This window comes from Mastacembelus armatus, mitochondrion (assembly GCF_900324485.2).
Source record: "Mastacembelus armatus mitochondrion, complete genome".
NCBI classification, from domain to species: Eukaryota; Metazoa; Chordata; class Actinopteri; order Synbranchiformes; family Mastacembelidae; genus Mastacembelus; species Mastacembelus armatus.
Genome location: NC_023977.1, coordinates 1 through 16486, shown reverse-complemented (window position 1 = coordinate 16486; position 16486 = coordinate 1). Strand labels below are relative to the sequence as shown.

The window sequence follows — 16486 nt, the reverse complement described above, 5'->3', positions numbered from 1 at the left end:
ATTTGTATTATTATAATAATGTAAATAGAGACACAATTTGAGCATGAAATATACTACTAGAGGTTTTCCTGTTTCCGGGGGGTTTTCAGGAATGTTAAGGATCTCAGGAGTATAGGGGGGTAGGGGGGTTTTACGCGAAAAAGCCGAGGGGGAAATCTTAGATATTCTAGGAGAAACAATTAGTAATATGTCCTTGATATTAGAGTATGTAATTTTTATGGGAAAGTCTTTCCACCATTCATTACATTTACTAAGGCAAGGAATATGTTCGACCTTGTTAATTATTTCGTGTGCACTCTGAAATGTCAAGTGAAAGGAAAACAGAAAAAAATAACCTGACCCCTGTGGAGAGAACGCTCGGCATGTGGCTTAAAGATTAATATGAACTCCACCAACAACTTATGTCAGCGTCAATGAAAGTGTGAGGAATAAATCAATCAATGGCCCTGAAGTAGGAACCAAATGCCAGGAATAATTCACTAAGTGTGACCCCCACAATTATTGTCCCTGACCATCAAGAAGAGTATGCAATTAGAAATCATTGATTGGTAGGTTCTTACTACATTAAATATTTGAGATCGACGAGATGGTGATACTTGGTATAACTTAACTAATAAATATATCTGTTAAATCTTGTCTGCAATTGAGATTATGAAGGCTTATATGTTATATTAAAATGTATGGTGCATGCAGTCATTAATTATATGATGATAAATATTCATGGTTACTATAAATATATGGTGTAAATACATAAATATTAGTAAAGCATATGTATTTAAATAAATATATGTTCTTTTATGTTATGTACATAAACATAATATATATGTATTTATATATATATATGGTGAAAATACATATATGTATTTATTAGACAAAGAATAGTTTAGTTGAGAATTCTAGCTTTGGGAGTTAGGGGCGGAAGTTAAAATCTTCTTTCTTTGAGCAGTGAGAGGGGGTTGAACCCTCGACATCCGGCTTACAAGGCCGGCGCTCTGGCGCTGAGCTATCGCTGCATTTTTTGAGGATTTTGTTCTCTGCCCAGCCTGTGGCAGGGATAAGGAGGAGGAAGAGTAGGAAGTAAAGCAGGGATGCAATTTGGCCGATGATGATGAAGGGATGTTCGACGGGCATGCCTCCAATTCAGGTGAGGATAATTACGTCTGTAATGAGGGTTCAAAATAGTAGTTGTGAGACAGGTCGGAATGTTAAGCTTCGTTGTTTGGAGGTGTGGAGGACTGGGACAAGTATTAAGACTAAGATGGAGGCGAGGAGGGCAAGTACTCCCCCCAGTTTGTTTGGGATAGAGCGAAGGATTGCATAGGCGAAAAGAAAATACCACTCTGGTTTAATGTGGGGGGGAGTTACTAGGGGATTAGCCGGGGTAAAGTTATCTGGGTCTCCTAGGAGATTCGGGGAAAATAATGCAAGGGAAGTAAGTGTAATGAGGGCTAGAATAAAGCCTATGAGGTCTTTGTAGGAGTAGTACGGGTGAAAGGGAATTTTGTCTACATCTGAGTTTAGGCCAGTTGGGTTGTTGGAGCCGGTTTCGTGCAGAAATAGTAAGTGAACTATGGTGGCAGCTGCGATGATGAAGGGGAAGAGGAAGTGGAAAGCAAAAAAGCGGGTCAGGGTGGCATTGTCTACGGAGAAGCCTCCTCAGATCCATTGGACCAGGGTATTTCCGATATATGGAACCGCAGAGAGGAGGTTGGTAATGACGGTTGCGCCTCAGAATGATATTTGGCCTCAGGGTAAGACGTAGCCTACGAAGGCAGTTATTATTGTGAGGAGTAAGAGGATAACCCCAATATTTCATGTTTCTTTGTAGAGGTATGAGCCGTAGTAAAGTCCTCGTCCAATGTGCAGATAAATACAGATGAAGAATAGGGAGGCGCCGTTGGCATGAATATTTCGGATGAGTCAGCCGTAATTTACGTCTCGGCAAATATGGACAACGGATGAGAATGCTATGGAGATGTCGGAGGTGTAATGTATGGCTAGAAAGAGGCCGGTGAGAATTTGAGTTATGAGGCATAGTCCTAGGAGAGAGCCGAAGTTTCATCATGCTGAAATATTGGAGGGGGCGGGTAAATCAATTAGTGCGTTGTTTGCGATTTTTAGTAGGGGGTGTGTTTTTCGTAGGTTTGCCATTAAGGGTTCTTGTAGTTGAATAACAACGGTGGTTTTTCAAGCCATTAGTTCTGGTTAAAATCCTGAGGGGAACTATGGCATATATCATGTATTTGTTTTTATTTGGTTTTAGTGGTGGGGCTAGCTGCGGTTGCGTCTAATCCCTCTCCTTATTATGCGGCTTTAGGCTTGGTGATGGTGGCGGGAGTTGGGTGCGGGGTTTTGGTTAATTATGGTGGGTCTTTTTTGTCTTTGGTTTTGTTTTTGATTTATTTGGGGGGGATGTTGGTTGTTTTTGCATATTCGGCAGCATTGGCTGCTGAGCCATACCCTGAAAGTTGAGGGAGTGGGCCAGTTATGATGTATATGGTTTTTTATGTTTTGGGGGTGGTGATGGTTTCGGGGATGTTTTGGGGTGAATGATACATGGTGTTTTGAGTTCCGGCGGACGAGATGGGTGAGTTTTCTATGGCTCGGGGGGATGTTGAAGGGGTAGCTTTAATATACTCTTTTGGGGGGGGGATATTATTGGTGGGAGGTTGGGTATTGTTGCTTACTTTATTTGTGGTGTTAGAATTAGTGCGGGGTTTGGGTCGGGGGGCCCTTCGGGCTGTTTAATGGGCAGCAAGGAGGGAGAGGGTTAGGGTGAGGATGAATAGTATAAAGTAGGTTTTAATAGTGCCTTGTTGAATGTTACTTGAAGTTGTGATTAGGGGGAGGTTGAGGGAGGTTGTGGCTTTGGGGCCAGTTTTTTCTAACCAGGTTTGGTCAACTATTTGAAGGGCCATGGTTTGTCCTAGGATAAGGTTGAATTTGGGGACTAGTCGGTGTATGGTTGTGGGAAAGAATCCTAGTATATTGGAGAAGTGGTGGAGTGTTGTTTGAGGTGTGATTTTGTGTTGTTTACTTGTTATTGAGGCTAGGTCTAGGGCAATGAGGAGGCCTACTATAGAGATGATGAGGGCGGCAAGTTTGAGTGAGGGGTGCATGGTTATTGTGGGAGTTTTTAGTGGGATGGTGTAGGAGGTGATTAATAGGCCGGAAATGATACTTCCTCATGCAAGTCGTTTTAGTGGGTTAGTTAGAGTTGGGCTGTTTTCGTTAATGGGGGAGGAGGTATTAAATCGGGGGTGATCTATATTAACAAAGAAGATAATGCGAAGACTGTAAATGGCTGTAAATGATGTAGCTAGGAGGGTCAGGGTAAGGGCTCAGGCGTTGAGGTGGGATGTGTTGAGGGTTTCAATAATAGCGTCTTTGGAGAAGAACCCTGCTAAGAAGGGGGTGCCTGTTAGGGCCAGGCTCCCGATGGTGAGGCAGGAGGATGTGGTGGGTATGAGGTGATGGGTTCCCCCTATTTTGCGGATGTCTTGTTCGTTGTTTAAATTGTGGATGATTGAGCCGGAGCAGAGGAAGAGTATGGCTTTGAAGAAAGCGTGTGTGGAGATGTGAAGGAATGCTAGTTGTGGCTGGTTAAGTCCGATTGCGACTATTATTAGGCCGAGCTGGCTGGATGTGGAGAATGCAATAATCTTTTTGATATCATTTTGGGTAAGGGCGCAGGTGGCGGTGAATAATGTGGTTAATGCTCCGAGGCATAGACAGGTGGTGAGGGCAGTTGGATTGTTGTGTATCAAGGGGGCTATTCGGATTAAGAGGAAAATTCCTGCAACGACTATAGTGCTAGAGTGTAGTAGGGCAGAGACCGGCGTTGGGCCCTCTATGGCGGAGGGGAGTCAGGGGTGAAGTCCGAATTGAGCAGATTTGCCAGTGGCGGCGAGGATTAGTCCTAGTAGGGGAAAAGTAAGGTCTAAGTTTTGTGCTTTAAAAAATACTTGTTGTATTTCTCAGGAGGCTGAGTTGGTGGCCATTCATGCTATGGAAAAAATTAAGCCAATGTCTCCTACTCGGTTGTAAATAACTGCCTGTAGAGCTGCGGTGTTTGCGTCTGCTCGACTGTGTCATCAACCAATAAGGAGGAAGGATATGATTCCAACACCTTCTCAGCCGATAAACAGTTGAAATATGTTGTTTGATGTCACTAGAATAATTATGGCGATTAGGAAGATGAGCAGGTATTTGAAGAATTTGTTGATGTTAGGGTCTGAGTTCATGTATCAGGATGCGAATTCTAGGATTGCCCAAGTTACGTAGAGGGCAATGGGGATAAATATAGTTGAGTAGAAGTCAAATTTGAAGCTGAGATTAATGTCGAAGGTGTGGGTGTTTGTTCAGGTCCAGCTGGTGATGATTGACTCGGTGCCTTGTGATAATAGGAGGAAAAGTGGGAGGAGGCTGATGAGAAAGGCTAGTTTTACTGCTGTTTTAGCCTTTGAAAGGGGCCAGTTGGGCTTTAATGGGGTGGGGGTCAAGGTTGTAAGAATTGGGTAAATTAAGAGTGTAAAGATAATTAGGAGGCTGGATGAAAATGTGGGGGCGCAGTGCATAGCATCTACTTGGATTTGCACCAAGAGTTTTTGGTTCCTAAGACCAACGGATGGGCTGTTATCCTTTAGAGGCGGGGGTGAGTGAGCCTTGGGGTCCAACCGAGGAAGTGAAGATTAGCAGTCTTCGTTGCTGCGAGCCTCTCTCGGCGGGTAAGGGGATTTTAACCTCTGTCTTTAGAATCACAATCTAATGTTTTGATTAAACTATACCCACAGGCGGTTCAGCCTCAGATCAGGCTTGGTTTTAGTATTAAGAGGATAAGGGGGAGGAGGTGAAGGGCTATTAGTAAATGTTCTCGGGAGTGGGTGGGGTCTAGGTTGGTGATATGATGGGGAAGGGGCCCGCGTTGTGTCATAAGGAACATATGAAGTGAATAATTGGCGGTGATTAGTGTCCCAGCGCCTGTTAATAGGAGGGTTCATCAGGACCATCCGAATAGGGAGGTAATAATGGTTAATTCTCCTATAAGGTTTGGTAGGGGGGGAAGAGCTAGATTGGCGAGACTTGCGGTAAATCATCATGTGGTTATTAGGGGGAGGGCGATTTGTAGGCCTCGTGTAAGGATTATGGTGCGACTGTGAGTGCGCTCATAGTTGGTGTTTGCAAGGCAGAATAGGGCGGAGGATGTCAATCCGTGGGCGATTATAAGGATTAATGCTCCAGTGAAGCCTCAGGGGGTTTGGGTGAGAATGGCTGCGATAACTAGGCCCATATGGCTTACTGACGAGTAGGCGATGAGGGATTTTAGGTCCGTTTGGCGGAGGCAGATTGAAGCTGTTATAATTACTCCTCAGAGGGCTAAAATAATAAAGGGATAGCTGAGTTCTTTGGTGAGGGGGTCAAGCATAGTTGTGATTCGTATTATACCGTACCCCCCCAGTTTTAGGAGAACGGCGGCAAGGATTATTGAGCCAGCGATGGGGGCTTCTACATGTGCTTTGGGGAGTCATAGGTGGATACCATATAATGGTATTTTAACTAAAAATGCTATTAGACAACCGGCCCATCACAGTTTACTTGTGAAGGGGGCAAGGTTGAGTGGGTCCGAGTATTGGAGAATAAGTAGTGATAAGCTACCTGTATTATTTTGTAGGATGAGGAGGGCGACGAGGAGGGGGAGGGAGCCTGCTAGGGTATAAAATAGGAAGTATGTTCCTGCGTTAAGACGCTCTGTTTGGTTGCCTCATCGGGTGATGATAATTAGGGTGGGGATTAGGGTTGCTTCAAATATAATATAAAATATAATGATTTCGGTAGCGCTGAAAGCAAGGATTAGGAAGAATTGCAGGGAGATAAGCAGGGTGATGTAGGTTCGTTGTCGGGGGGCAGGTTCAGTACTTATGTGATTTTGGCTTGCGAGAATTGTGAGGGGGGTTAATCAGCAGGTTAAAATTAGAAGAGGAGTTGAGAGTGGGTCGAGAGCTATGTATGCGTTGATTGAATGTCACCCAGTTTCTGACGGGGCTTTGAATCAAGTGAAGCTAGCTAGTGCGATGATGAGGCTGTGGGTGAGGGTTGTTGGTCAAAGTCATTTGAGGGGGGATGCTCAGGCTGTAGGAATTAGTATTAATGTGGGGATGAGAATTATTAACATTGCAGTAAATTTAGGCTTTGTAGGCGGTCGGTGCCATGAGTGCGAGCGGTGGCTACTAGGAGGGCCAGTCCGGTACTTGCTTCACAAGCTGAGAACGCTAGTAGGAGTATTGGGGAGGTTGAGAAGCTAGTTGAGTTGAGTTGAAGTGTTCATAAGGAGAGGGCGATGAATAGGGTGAGCATCATCTCTAGTGATAGTAGGGCGGAGAGGAGGTGAGTTCGGTGAAATGCTAGCCCTATTAGGCCTAAGGCAAAGGCTGATGAGAAGGTGAAGTGGGCGGGAGTCATCAGGTAGTTATGGGGTTGAACCTAGTTTTTTGAGCCGAAATCAAATGTTTTTATTGAAACTAAATACCTACTCGGCTCATTCGAGGCCTCCTTGTTTCCATTCGTAGATGAGGCCTAAGGTAAGGAGGGCCAGGATTATGGAGGCTCATGTAAATGTTAAGAGAGGGGATGGTAGTTGATTTCCTCAGGGGAGTGGGAGAAGCAGGGCGATTTCTAGGTCGAATAGAAGAAAGAGGATGGCTACGAGGAAGAATCGAATGGAGAAGGGAAGCCGGGCTGTCCCTAGGGGGTCGAAGCCACATTCGTAGGGGGAGAGTTTTTCGTAATCTGGGTTTAGTTGGGGTAATCAGAATGCAATTGTTGTGAGAATGAGAGAAAGGGCAGAGGTAATAATCATGATTGTTATTAATTTCATTATCTTTCTTTGGGCTTTAACCAAAACTAAATGATTGGAAGTCATTTATACTAATTTTATATTAGAAAGATTATGATCCTCATCAGTAGATGGAAATGTATAAGAAGAGTCAAACGACATCAACGAAATGTCAGTATCAGGCGGCTGCTTCGAACCCAAAGTGGTGTTCAGATGTAAAGTGGTAGCGAATTTGGCGAAGAAGACAGATGGCTAGGAATGTGGAGCCAATAATGACGTGGAGGCCGTGGAAGCCTGTAGCTACGAAGAATGTAGAGCCGTAGACTCCGTCTGCGATTGTGAAGGGGGCTTCGTAGTATTCTATAGCTTGGAGGAGGGTGAAGTAAAACCCTAGAAGAATAGTTAGGGTGAGAGCTTGAATTGCTTGTTTTCGTTCGCGCTCTATAATGCTATGGTGGGCCCAGGTTACTGTGACACCTGAAGCGAGTAAGACAGCTGTATTTAGTAAGGGGACTTCGAAGGGGTTGAGGGGAGTGATGCCTGTTGGGGGTCAGAATCCGCCTAGTTCAGGGGTGGGTGCTAAACTTGAATGGTAAAAGGCTCAGAAGAACCCTAGGAAGAAGAGGACTTCTGAGGTAATAAAGAGGATTATTCCGTATCGGAGGCTTTTTTGGACGGGGGGTGTGTGGTGGCCTTGAAATGTCCCTTCTCGGATGATATCTCGCCATCATTGAAATATGGTTAAAAGAAGAAGGATGGTTCCAAGTAAGAGGAGTATGGTTGAGTGGAAGTGAAATCAGACTGCAAGGCCTGAGGTTATTAGTAGGGCGGCAACTGCTCCTGTTAGAGGTCACGGGCTGGGGTCAACTATGTGGTATGCGTGTGCTTGATGGGCCATTAAATATTTTCTTGCAAATATAGGCTTAGGAGAAGGACGAAAACGTAGGCTTGGATTATAGCGACGGCAACCTCCAGTAGTGTAAGGAGAAATAGGAGGGCGGTGGTTAGAATCGCTACGGAGGTTATTACAGGCATAAGGACAAATGCGGCTGTGGCGATAAGTTGGATTAAAAGGTGTCCGGCAGTGAGGTTCGCTGTTAGTCGAACGCCTAGGGCGAGGGGGCGAATAAATAGGCTGATAGTTTCGATAATGATTAGAATAGGGATGAGGGGGGTAGGAGTGCCCTCTGGGAGAAGATGGCCAAGAGAATGAGTAGGTTGGGTTAGTATGCCCAGGAGTACTGTTGCCAGTCAAAGAGGAACTGCAAGTCCTATGTTTAGGGATAGCTGTGTGGTGGGGGTAAAGGTATATGGTAGTAGTCCTAGTATGTTTAAGGTAATCAGAAAAATTATGAGGGAGATTAGGACTGTGGCTCATTTGTGTCCTGGGACATTTAAAGGGGTAAACAGTTGCTTAGTGAATTGGCCGATGAGTCAGTTTTGAAGGGTAAGTAGCCGGTTATTTAGCCAGCGGGTTGAGTGAGTGGGGTAAAGGATTCAAGGCAGGGTCAAGGCCAAGGCAATGAGGGGGATGCCTAAGTAGGTCGGGCTTATGAACTGGTCGAAAAAGTTTAATGCCATGGTCAGTTTCAGGGCTCTGTTTTAGGAGTTGTTGTGGTTTGGGGAGCAGGCTCATTTGGGAAGAGGTGGGCTGTAGTTTTCATGGGGAGGATGGTCAGGAAAATTAATCATGAGAAGGCCAGGATAGCAAATCAGGGGGCGGGATTTAGTTGGGGCATGTCGCTAAGGGTGGTCGGCGGTCACCAATTTTTAGCTTAAAAGGCTAACGCTGAGTGCCTGTTTAGCTTCTTAGCGAAGTGTCTTCAAGTATAAGGGAGGATCAGTTTTCGAAATGCTCGAGGGGGACTGCTTCTACCACAATAGGTATGAAGCTGTGGTTAGCCCCGCAGATTTCGGAGCATTGTCCGTAGAAGATTCCGGGGCGAGATGTAATGAAAGCTGTTTGGTTTAGGCGGCCTGGGACGGCATCTAGTTTTACACCTAAGGCTGGGACTGCTCAGGAGTGTAAAACATCTTCAGCAGAAATTAAGATTCGGATGGGGGATTCGGCGGGCACTACTACTCGGTGGTCGGTTTCTAGAAGTCGGAATTGGCCGGGTGAGAGGTCTTGTGTGGGGATTATGTAGGAATCAAAGCCAAGGTCTTCATAGTCAGTGTATTCATAGCTTCAATATCATTGGTGGCCTATGGCTTTAATAGTAAGGTGGGGGTCGTTGATTTCATCTATAATGTAAAGAATTCGGAGGGATGGGAGGGCAATGAGGATCAGGATAATTGCTGGGAGGACTGTCCAGATAATTTCGATTTCTTGGGAGTCGATAATGTTCTTATTGGTTAATTTAGTAGTAACTATGGCTACAATAATGTAAAGTACGAGGGTGCTAATAAGGAATACAATTATTAGAGCGTGGTCGTGGAAGTGGAGAAGTTCTTCTATTACAGGTGAAGCTGCATCTTGAAAACCTAGTTGTGAAGGATGTGCCATTAGTTAAGATGCGCAAGGGTTCAACTTGCATTTTTGCCTTGACAAGGTAACGTATTGTCTGTTTTACTAGCATCTCATGAAGGAAGTGGCAGAATGGTGATGTGGTTGGCTTGAAACCAATTTATGGAGGTTCGATTCCTTCCTTTCTCGCTAAGTTGAATGAACTTGGACGAATGCGGGCTCTTCAAATGTGTGGTAGGGGGGAGGGCAGCCGTGGAGCCATTCTGGGTTTGTTGAGGTAAGTTCAACGGATAAGATCTCACGTTTAGCAGTGAATGCTTCTCAGATGATGAACAAGAATATGATTACTGCGGTGAGGGAGATTAGGGAGCCAATAGAGGAGATTGTGTTTCAGAGAGTGTATGCGTCTGGGTAGTCTGAGTACCGTCGGGGCATTCCTGCTAGCCCTAGGAAGTGTTGTGGGAAGAAAGTGAGGTTAACACCTACGAATATAACCCCGAAGTGAATTTTGGTTCATGAGTCATGGAGAGTGTATCCGGAGAATAGTGGGAATCAGTGGACGAAGGCGGCTATGATGGCGAACACGGCCCCCATTGATAAAACATAGTGGAAGTGGGCAACTACGTAATATGTGTCGTGAAGAACAATGTCCAGGGAGGAGTTTGCTAGAACAATGCCGGTCAAACCTCCTACTGTGAATAGGAAAATAAAGCCGAGGGCTCATAATAGGGGGGTTTCTCATTTGATTGTGCCTCCGTGTAGGGTGGCCAGTCAGCTGAAGACTTTCACGCCCGTTGGAATGGCAATAATTATAGTGGCAGAAGTAAAGTAGGCTCGTGTATCTACGTCTATCCCAACTGTAAATATGTGGTGGGCCCAAACAATAAAACCTAGGAGGCCAATAGCTATTATAGCTCAAACTATTCCTATGTAGCCGAAGGGCTCTTTTTTGCCGGCATAATAGGCAACAATGTGGGAGATTATCCCGAAGCCTGGGAGAATCAGAATATAAACTTCGGGATGGCCGAAGAATCAGAATAGATGTTGGTATAGGATAGGGTCTCCGCCTCCTGCAGGGTCAAAGAATGTGGTGTTAAGGTTTCGATCTGTTAGGAGCATTGTGATTCCGGCGGCTAGGACTGGGAGAGATAGAAGGAGTAGAACAGCAGTAATCAATAGGGCCCATACAAAGAGGGGTGTTTGGTATTGTGAAATTGCGGGGGGTTTTATGTTAACGATTGTTGTGATAAAGTTGATTGCCCCAAGAATTGATGAGATACCTGCTAAATGGAGGGAGAAGATTGTCAGGTCTACGGAGGCTCCTGCGTGAGCTAGGTTGCTGGCCAAAGGTGGGTATACTGTCCAGCCGGTCCCTGCTCCAGACTCTACTGCTGAAGAGGCTAAAAGTAAGAGAAAAGAGGGAGGGAGGAGTCAAAAGCTTATGTTGTTTATTCGAGGGAATGCTATGTCGGGTGCGCCGATTATCAGCGGGATAAGTCAGTTGCCAAAGCCTCCGATTATGATTGGCATTACTATAAAGAAGATTATTACGAAGGCATGTGCTGTAACGATTACATTGTAAATTTGGTCATCGCCCAGTAAGGCGCCGGGTTGGCTTAGTTCTGCCCGGATGAGCAGACTTAAGGCCGTCCCCACTATGCCAGCTCAGGCACCAAATACTAAATAAAGGGTGCCAATGTCTTTGTGATTGGTCGAGAAAAATCAACGTGTGATTGCCACAGGTAAGATGGCTGAGTAAGTGGTGGGTTGTAGCCCCATAAACGGAGGTTTGAGCCCTCTTCTTATCAAGCCTTGAGGTGTATTACATTTTAGATTGCAAATCTAAGGAAGCAGATTAGTTGTCTGCCGGGGCTTTCCCCGCCTTTTAGGAGGGGGCGGGGAAAGTAGGTAGATGCTCGCTGGTTTGGGCGCTTAGCTGTTAACTAAGAGTTTGTAGGATCGAGGCCTGCCTGCCTAGAAAGGCTTTAGCTTAATTAAAGTGTCTGTTTTGCATACAGGAGATGTAAGTTAGTGTCTTGCAAGTTTTATCAGGGGCTGGGGGGTTTTCACCCTCGTTTAGGGCTTTGAAGGCCCTTGGTTTAAGTATTATCCTAAGTCCCTTAGGGTGTAAGTAGTGAGAGGATGGGGGGGGAAAGGGGTAAGAGAAAATTTGTGGCTGTGACTGATGCGGCTAATGGGAGTGTAAGTTGGTTGGAGGGGAGACGTCAGGGGGTTGTCCCAGTTAGGTTGTTAGGCGAGATTGTTAGGGTTATTGCGTAGGCTAGGCGGAGGTAGAAGTAGAGGCTTAGTAGGGCGGAAAGTGCAGCTAGTGTGGCTGTTGGTGCTAGGCCCTGTTTAGTCAATTCTTGGATAATGAGTCATTTTGGTATGAAGCCAGTTAGTGGGGGGAGGCCGGCTAATGATAGGAGGATTAGGGGGGCTAGGGAAGTTAGTGTGGGTATTTTAGCTCAGGAGGTAGCTAGGGAATTAATATTAGTTGTGTTGTTTAGTTTGAATGAAAGAAATGCTGAGGAGGTTATGATGAAGTAAAGGAGGAGAGTTAGTAGGGCTAGGGAGGGTGAGAATTGGATAACAATAAGTATTCAGCCGAGGTGGGCGATGGAGGAATAAGCTAGAATTTTTCGTAGTTGTGTTTGGTTTAGGCCAGCTCAGCCCCCGATTAGTATTGATGTAATGCCTAGTATGATGGTTAGGGCGGGGTTAGTTTGTTGAACTTGGAGGAGGAGGGCGAATGGAGCAAGTTTTTGTCAGGTGGAGAGGATGAGGCCGGTTGTTAAATTTAGTCCTTGGAGAACTTCTGGTAGTCAAGCATGTATTGGGGCTAGTCCAATTTTGAGAGCTAGGGCGAGGGTGATTAGGGTAGTGGGAAGGGGGTGGTTTATTTGTAGGATATGTCATTGTCCGGAGAGCCAGGCGTTAGAGGTGGTTGCGAATAATAGTATGGCGGCTGCTGTGGCCTGTGTGAGGAAATATTTTGTGGTGGCTTCAGCGGCTCGTGGGTGGTGATGCTGGGCTATGAGGGGGATGATGGCCAGGGTGTTATTTTCAAGGCCTATTCAGGCGAGCAGCCAGTGTGAGCTGGCAAATGTAATTGTAGTGCCTAGGCCTAGGCCCAAGAGTAGGATGGATAGGATGAATGGACTCATTAGTAAAGGAAGGAGTTTAACCTACATTTTTGGGGTATGGGCCCAAGAGCTTAGTTAGCTGACTTTACTAGGAAGTGGTGTAGTGGAAGCACTAAGAGTTTTGATCTCTTTAGGTAGGGTTCGAACCCCTTCTTTCTAAGGAGTCGGGAGGACTTGAACCTTCATTGTTCACTCTATCAAAGTGGCCCTTTATATTCAGGCACGACTCCTTGTTTATGTTTGGGGGGGGAGTCCCGCGAATGAGACGGGTAGGGCGAGATGTCAAATTACTAGGGCCAGTGTGATGGGAAGAAAGTTTTTTCAGATTAAATGTATAAGCTGGTCGTATCGGAAGCGGGGGTAAGAAGCTCGGACTCATAAGAATAGGAGTGAGAGACTGGCAGCTTTTAACATAAGGTTGGAGGAGGTAAGTTCTGGGAGGGTGGGGATGTGGAAGGCTCCTAGAAATAAGATTGTGGATAGTGTATTTATAAGTAAAATGTTGGCGTATTCTGCTAGGAAAAATAGGGCGAATGGTCCTCCTGCGTATTCGACGTTAAAACCTGAGACTAATTCAGATTCGCCTTCAGTTAGGTCGAAGGGGGCTCGATTGGTTTCTGCAAGGGTTGAGATATATCATATTGCGGCGAGGGGTCAGGCGGGGATAATTAATCAGATGTTTTCTTGGGCAGTGTTGAAGGTTTGCAGGGTGAAATTTCCGGTAAAAATGATGGTGCAGAGTAGGATTAGCCCAAGACTTACTTCATAGGAGATGGTTTGGGCCACGGCCCGGAGGGCCCCAATTAGGGCGTATTTAGAGTTGGAGGCCCATCCTGAGCCAAGAATTGAGTATACTGCGAGGCTGGATAGGGCTAGGATGAAGAGGATTGTAAGGTTGAGGTCAATGAGGGGGTAAGGGAGAGGAATGGGGGCTCATAGGGTGAGGGAGAGGGTTAGAGCTAATATGGGTGTAAGGAGGAAAAGGAGTTGGGAGGATGTTGAGGGGCGGATGGGTTCTTTGATGAATAGTTTTACGCCGTCAGCAATAGGCTGAAGTAGGCCGTAAGGCCCCACGATGTTGGGGCCTTTTCGTAATTGTATATAGCCTAGTACTTTTCGTTCTAGAAGGGTAAGGAATGCCACGGCTAGTAGAATTGGGACAATAAGAAGTAGGGGGTTGATGATATTGTTTAGTGTGAAGGTCATAGTTGAGGAGAGGATTTGAACCTCTGTGGTAAAGGACTTAGGTCTTTTGCATTGCCGGGCTCTGCCACCTTAACAGGCCTTAGTCTTAGGCACAAGGGCGATGCCCTTATGCCTAATTTAGATGATTTCATTAGGTGGGGGAGGGGCATACTTTGAGCATGGGCCCCTTCTTTTCGGTCTTTCGTACTGGAAAAGATCATTTCATAGATAGAAACTGACCTGGATTGCTCCGGTCTGAACTCAGATCACGTAGGACTTTAATCGTTGAACAAACGAACCTTTAATAGCGGCTGCACCATTAGGATGTCCTGATCCAACATCGAGGTCGTAAACCCCCTTGTCGATATGGGCTCTTGAAGGGGATTGCGCTGTTATCCCTGGGGTAACTTGGTTCGTTTATCGGTATTACCGGATCTTGTAGTCAGAAATTCTGTTTTTTGGAGTGGTAACTCTTGTTTTTAAGATGGAAGTTCTCTTATTCTGCGCGGGGGTTGTTTGTTTCTCCGCGGTCGCCCCAACCGAAGACATTAGAACAGGATTCTTTTAGCTTGGGTTGTGTAAGTGTTTGCCAGATCTGTTTTGTGTCTGAAGCTCCACAGGGTCTTCTCGTCTTATGGGGTTATGCCCGCTTCTGCACGGGGAGATCAATTTCATTGACTTGAGAAAGGAGACAGTTAAGCCTTCGTTATGCCATTCATACAGGTCTTCATTTAAAAGACAAGTGATTGCGCTACCTTTGCACGGTCAGGATACCGCGGCCGTTAAACTTGGGTGTCACGGGGCAGGCGGGACCTCTTATATGTTATGTCTGCAAGAGGCGATGTTTTTGGTAAACAGGCGAGGCTTTTGGGATGTGTTTGCCGAGTTCCTTCTTTTTCTTTTAGTCTTTCCCTGGAAGCATTCTAGTGTGAGATTAACGGTTGGTTGGTGGGTGGTTTTCTAGTGTGATGGTTTGGTGTTCATTACCCTCTGTAATTGGGGTCGTTAATGTTCGGTGGGTTGTCCGTTCCGATGTACACAGATGCTGGGAGAGAGGTGTGACTCTCTTATTACTCATATTAGCATAATTTCTTCCATGGTTGCATGGAGCAGCCCGGTAGTACTAGGGGTTTGAAAATAAATTATTAGGATAAGAGGAGAAAGTTATGTCTGAGCTTTAACGCTTTCTATTATGGTGGCTGCTTTTAGGCCTACTTAGACATGTTTCCTTAGGGTATTATAATTTTTAACCTCCTGATAAAATTGTGTTTTGTTCAAAGGGGCTGTCCCCCCTTTGACTAACTCTCCTGGTTTCTTGTTGTCGTAAGTTATTAGGGAATAGAGAAGCCTGGAGGCTGAACTTCTATTCAGTTCTCGGGCAACCAGCTATAACCAAGTTCGATAGGTCTGTCACCTCTACTTGAAGTTCTTCCCACTCTTTTGCCACAGAGACGGGTTGGCCCCAATGGGCTGCCTTGAAGTAGCTCACTTGGTTTCGGGGTTCTAAACTAAAGTTCTCTTTGCTTAGGGGTACTTGCTAAATCATGATGCAAAAGGTACGAGTTTGAGTCTCTGCTTTTTTGTACTTTGTTGAGTTGTTTCATTTCTTTTTCATTGTTCCCTTGCGGTACTTTTTCTATAGCTCCATATTTCCTTTTCTGTCGCCCATACTAGGGTATCAAATGATTTGTTTTGGGGGTGTTGGTGTTTTAGGGGGTATGAATATTGGTTTATTGTTTTTGGGTGGTGGGGCTAGTTGCTTAGTATCAGGGTGATCCGATTTGCACGGATGACTTCTCGGTGTAAGGGAGATGCTTTGCTATCTTGGCCACACTCTGATTATTCCAAGTACACCTTCCGGTACACTTACCATGTTACGACTTGCCTCCCCTTTGTGGTGAATCTATATTTAGTTATGGGGTAGTAGTAGTTTGGGGAGAGTGACGGGCGGTGTGTGCGCGCTTTAGAACCGGTTTCAGCGGAACACTCTATTTTCTGCTTACTGCTAAATCCTCCTTCAAATAAATATTTCAATTTATTATCCGTGTACACTTAAGTAGTGAATGTAGCCCATTTCTTTCCTTCTCATGCGCTACACCTCGACCTGACGTATAAGGCTAAGCCAATTGTGCTTACTGTTAGACCCTTGGGGGTAAGCTGACGACGGCGGTATATAGGCGGGGTTAACAAGGGAAGGTGAGGTTGAACGGGGGTTATCGGTTATAGAACAGGCTCCTCTAGGTGGATTTAAAGCACCGCCAAGTCCTTTGGGTTTTAAGCTGGGGCTCGTAGTTCCCTGGCGAATAGCTAATGTAAAGTGCTATTAATGTTTAAGGCTGGGCATAGTGGGGTATCTAATCCCAGTTTGTGGCCTAGCTTTCGTGGGGTCAGAATTATGTAAAGTTACCTTCGTGGTGGGACTTCTTACTTTCAGGTGCGTATGACAGCTTTGAAAGCATTCGACTTTATTTTGGGGGGGGGCTCTTAACCACTCTTTACGCCGTGGTTTGTCAACTTGAGCCTCTCGTATAACCGCGGTGGCTGGCACGAGTTTTACCGGCCCTATTAATTATAACTAGGTCAAGTTTTCACTTATGGCCTAATGTTTATCACTGCTGAGTTCCCTTGAGGGTGTGGCTGTGCAAGGTGTTGTGGGCTTTGAGTTGTGTGCCTGATACCAGCTCCTTGTTTTCGGGAAGAAAACTGTAGGGCATTCTCACGGGGATGCGGATACTTGCATGTGTAAGTTTAATTAGAGTTGACAGAAAAGTCAGGACCAAACCTTTGTGCTTGCGGGGCTTTCTAGGGCCCATTTTAACATCTTCAGTGTTATGCTTTAGTTTAAGCTACGTTAGC

At 45.6% G+C, this 16486-nt stretch overlaps 13 protein-coding genes and 20 non-coding genes across 33 annotated transcripts, besides 5 other annotated features; 8 read left to right on the top strand and 25 right to left on the bottom strand. All coding sequences in view use genetic code 2, as the record gives it.

The window, feature by feature from the left end:
* Window positions 1-872: a D loop (control region).
* On the top strand, window positions 873-942 carry trnP(TGG). The gene has a single exon. It is a non-coding gene; the product is annotated as a tRNA-Pro (tRNA).
* On the bottom strand, window positions 942-1013 carry trnT(TGT). The gene has a single exon. It is a non-coding gene; the product is annotated as a tRNA-Thr (tRNA).
* On the bottom strand, window positions 1014-2151 carry CYTB (cytochrome b). Its single transcript has one exon. A coding segment is annotated over exon 1 (1138 nt).
* Window positions 2152-2156: 5 nt separating this feature from the next.
* Window positions 2157-2225, top strand: trnE(TTC). Its single transcript has one exon. It is a non-coding gene; the product is annotated as a tRNA-Glu (tRNA).
* Window positions 2226-2232: 7 nt separating this feature from the next.
* Window positions 2233-2748, top strand: ND6 (NADH dehydrogenase subunit 6). The gene has a single exon. The coding sequence runs from the start codon at window positions 2233-2235 to the stop codon at window positions 2746-2748; it is 516 nt and encodes a 171-aa protein (YP_009025085.1).
* On the bottom strand, window positions 2745-4577 carry ND5 (NADH dehydrogenase subunit 5). Its single transcript has one exon. It carries the CDS (start codon window positions 4575-4577, stop codon window positions 2745-2747), a length of 1833 nt encoding a protein of 610 aa, YP_009025084.1.
* On the bottom strand, window positions 4578-4650 carry trnL(TAG). The gene has a single exon. It is a non-coding gene; the product is annotated as a tRNA-Leu (tRNA).
* Window positions 4651-4655: 5 nt separating this feature from the next.
* Window positions 4656-4722, bottom strand: trnS(GCT). The gene has a single exon. It is a non-coding gene; the product is annotated as a tRNA-Ser (tRNA).
* Window positions 4723-4787, bottom strand: trnH(GTG). The gene has a single exon. It is a non-coding gene; the product is annotated as a tRNA-His (tRNA).
* Window positions 4788-4791: 4 nt separating this feature from the next.
* On the bottom strand, window positions 4792-6172 carry ND4 (NADH dehydrogenase subunit 4). Its single transcript has one exon. A coding segment is annotated over exon 1 (1381 nt).
* On the bottom strand, window positions 6166-6459 carry ND4L (NADH dehydrogenase subunit 4L). Its single transcript has one exon. The coding sequence runs from the start codon at window positions 6457-6459 to the stop codon at window positions 6166-6168; it is 294 nt and encodes a 97-aa protein (YP_009025082.1).
* trnR(TCG) lies at window positions 6460-6528 on the bottom strand. The gene has a single exon. It is a non-coding gene; the product is annotated as a tRNA-Arg (tRNA).
* Window positions 6529-6874, bottom strand: ND3 (NADH dehydrogenase subunit 3). Its single transcript has one exon. A coding segment is annotated over exon 1 (346 nt).
* trnG(TCC) lies at window positions 6875-6945 on the bottom strand. Its single transcript has one exon. It is a non-coding gene; the product is annotated as a tRNA-Gly (tRNA).
* Window positions 6946-7730, bottom strand: COX3 (cytochrome c oxidase subunit III). The gene has a single exon. A coding segment is annotated over exon 1 (785 nt).
* ATP6 (ATP synthase F0 subunit 6) lies at window positions 7731-8413 on the bottom strand. The gene has a single exon. A coding segment is annotated over exon 1 (683 nt).
* On the bottom strand, window positions 8404-8571 carry ATP8 (ATP synthase F0 subunit 8). The gene has a single exon. The coding sequence runs from the start codon at window positions 8569-8571 to the stop codon at window positions 8404-8406; it is 168 nt and encodes a 55-aa protein (YP_009025078.1).
* A 1-nt stretch (window position 8572) lies between these two features.
* trnK(TTT) lies at window positions 8573-8647 on the bottom strand. The gene has a single exon. It is a non-coding gene; the product is annotated as a tRNA-Lys (tRNA).
* COX2 (cytochrome c oxidase subunit II) lies at window positions 8648-9338 on the bottom strand. The gene has a single exon. A coding segment is annotated over exon 1 (691 nt).
* Window positions 9339-9342: 4 nt separating this feature from the next.
* On the bottom strand, window positions 9343-9414 carry trnD(GTC). Its single transcript has one exon. It is a non-coding gene; the product is annotated as a tRNA-Asp (tRNA).
* A 3-nt stretch (window positions 9415-9417) lies between these two features.
* Window positions 9418-9488, top strand: trnS(TGA). The gene has a single exon. It is a non-coding gene; the product is annotated as a tRNA-Ser (tRNA).
* On the bottom strand, window positions 9489-11039 carry COX1 (cytochrome c oxidase subunit I). Its single transcript has one exon. It carries the CDS (start codon window positions 11037-11039, stop codon window positions 9489-9491), a length of 1551 nt encoding a protein of 516 aa, YP_009025076.1.
* A 1-nt stretch (window position 11040) lies between these two features.
* trnY(GTA) lies at window positions 11041-11107 on the top strand. The gene has a single exon. It is a non-coding gene; the product is annotated as a tRNA-Tyr (tRNA).
* On the top strand, window positions 11108-11174 carry trnC(GCA). The gene has a single exon. It is a non-coding gene; the product is annotated as a tRNA-Cys (tRNA).
* A 30-nt stretch (window positions 11175-11204) lies between these two features.
* trnN(GTT) lies at window positions 11205-11277 on the top strand. The gene has a single exon. It is a non-coding gene; the product is annotated as a tRNA-Asn (tRNA).
* Window position 11278: 1 nt separating this feature from the next.
* Window positions 11279-11347, top strand: trnA(TGC). The gene has a single exon. It is a non-coding gene; the product is annotated as a tRNA-Ala (tRNA).
* A 1-nt stretch (window position 11348) lies between these two features.
* trnW(TCA) lies at window positions 11349-11420 on the bottom strand. The gene has a single exon. It is a non-coding gene; the product is annotated as a tRNA-Trp (tRNA).
* On the bottom strand, window positions 11421-12466 carry ND2 (NADH dehydrogenase subunit 2). The gene has a single exon. A coding segment is annotated over exon 1 (1046 nt).
* trnM(CAT) lies at window positions 12467-12535 on the bottom strand. Its single transcript has one exon. It is a non-coding gene; the product is annotated as a tRNA-Met (tRNA).
* Window positions 12535-12605, top strand: a tRNA (tRNA-Gln).
* Window positions 12605-12675, bottom strand: a tRNA (tRNA-Ile).
* A 4-nt stretch (window positions 12676-12679) lies between these two features.
* ND1 (NADH dehydrogenase subunit 1) lies at window positions 12680-13651 on the bottom strand. The gene has a single exon. It carries the CDS (start codon window positions 13649-13651, stop codon window positions 12680-12682), a length of 972 nt encoding a protein of 323 aa, YP_009025074.1.
* Window positions 13652-13725, bottom strand: trnL(TAA). The gene has a single exon. It is a non-coding gene; the product is annotated as a tRNA-Leu (tRNA).
* Window positions 13726-15396, bottom strand: an rRNA (l-rRNA).
* trnV(TAC) lies at window positions 15397-15468 on the bottom strand. Its single transcript has one exon. It is a non-coding gene; the product is annotated as a tRNA-Val (tRNA).
* Window positions 15469-16417, bottom strand: an rRNA (s-rRNA).
* trnF(GAA) lies at window positions 16418-16486 on the bottom strand. Its single transcript has one exon. It is a non-coding gene; the product is annotated as a tRNA-Phe (tRNA).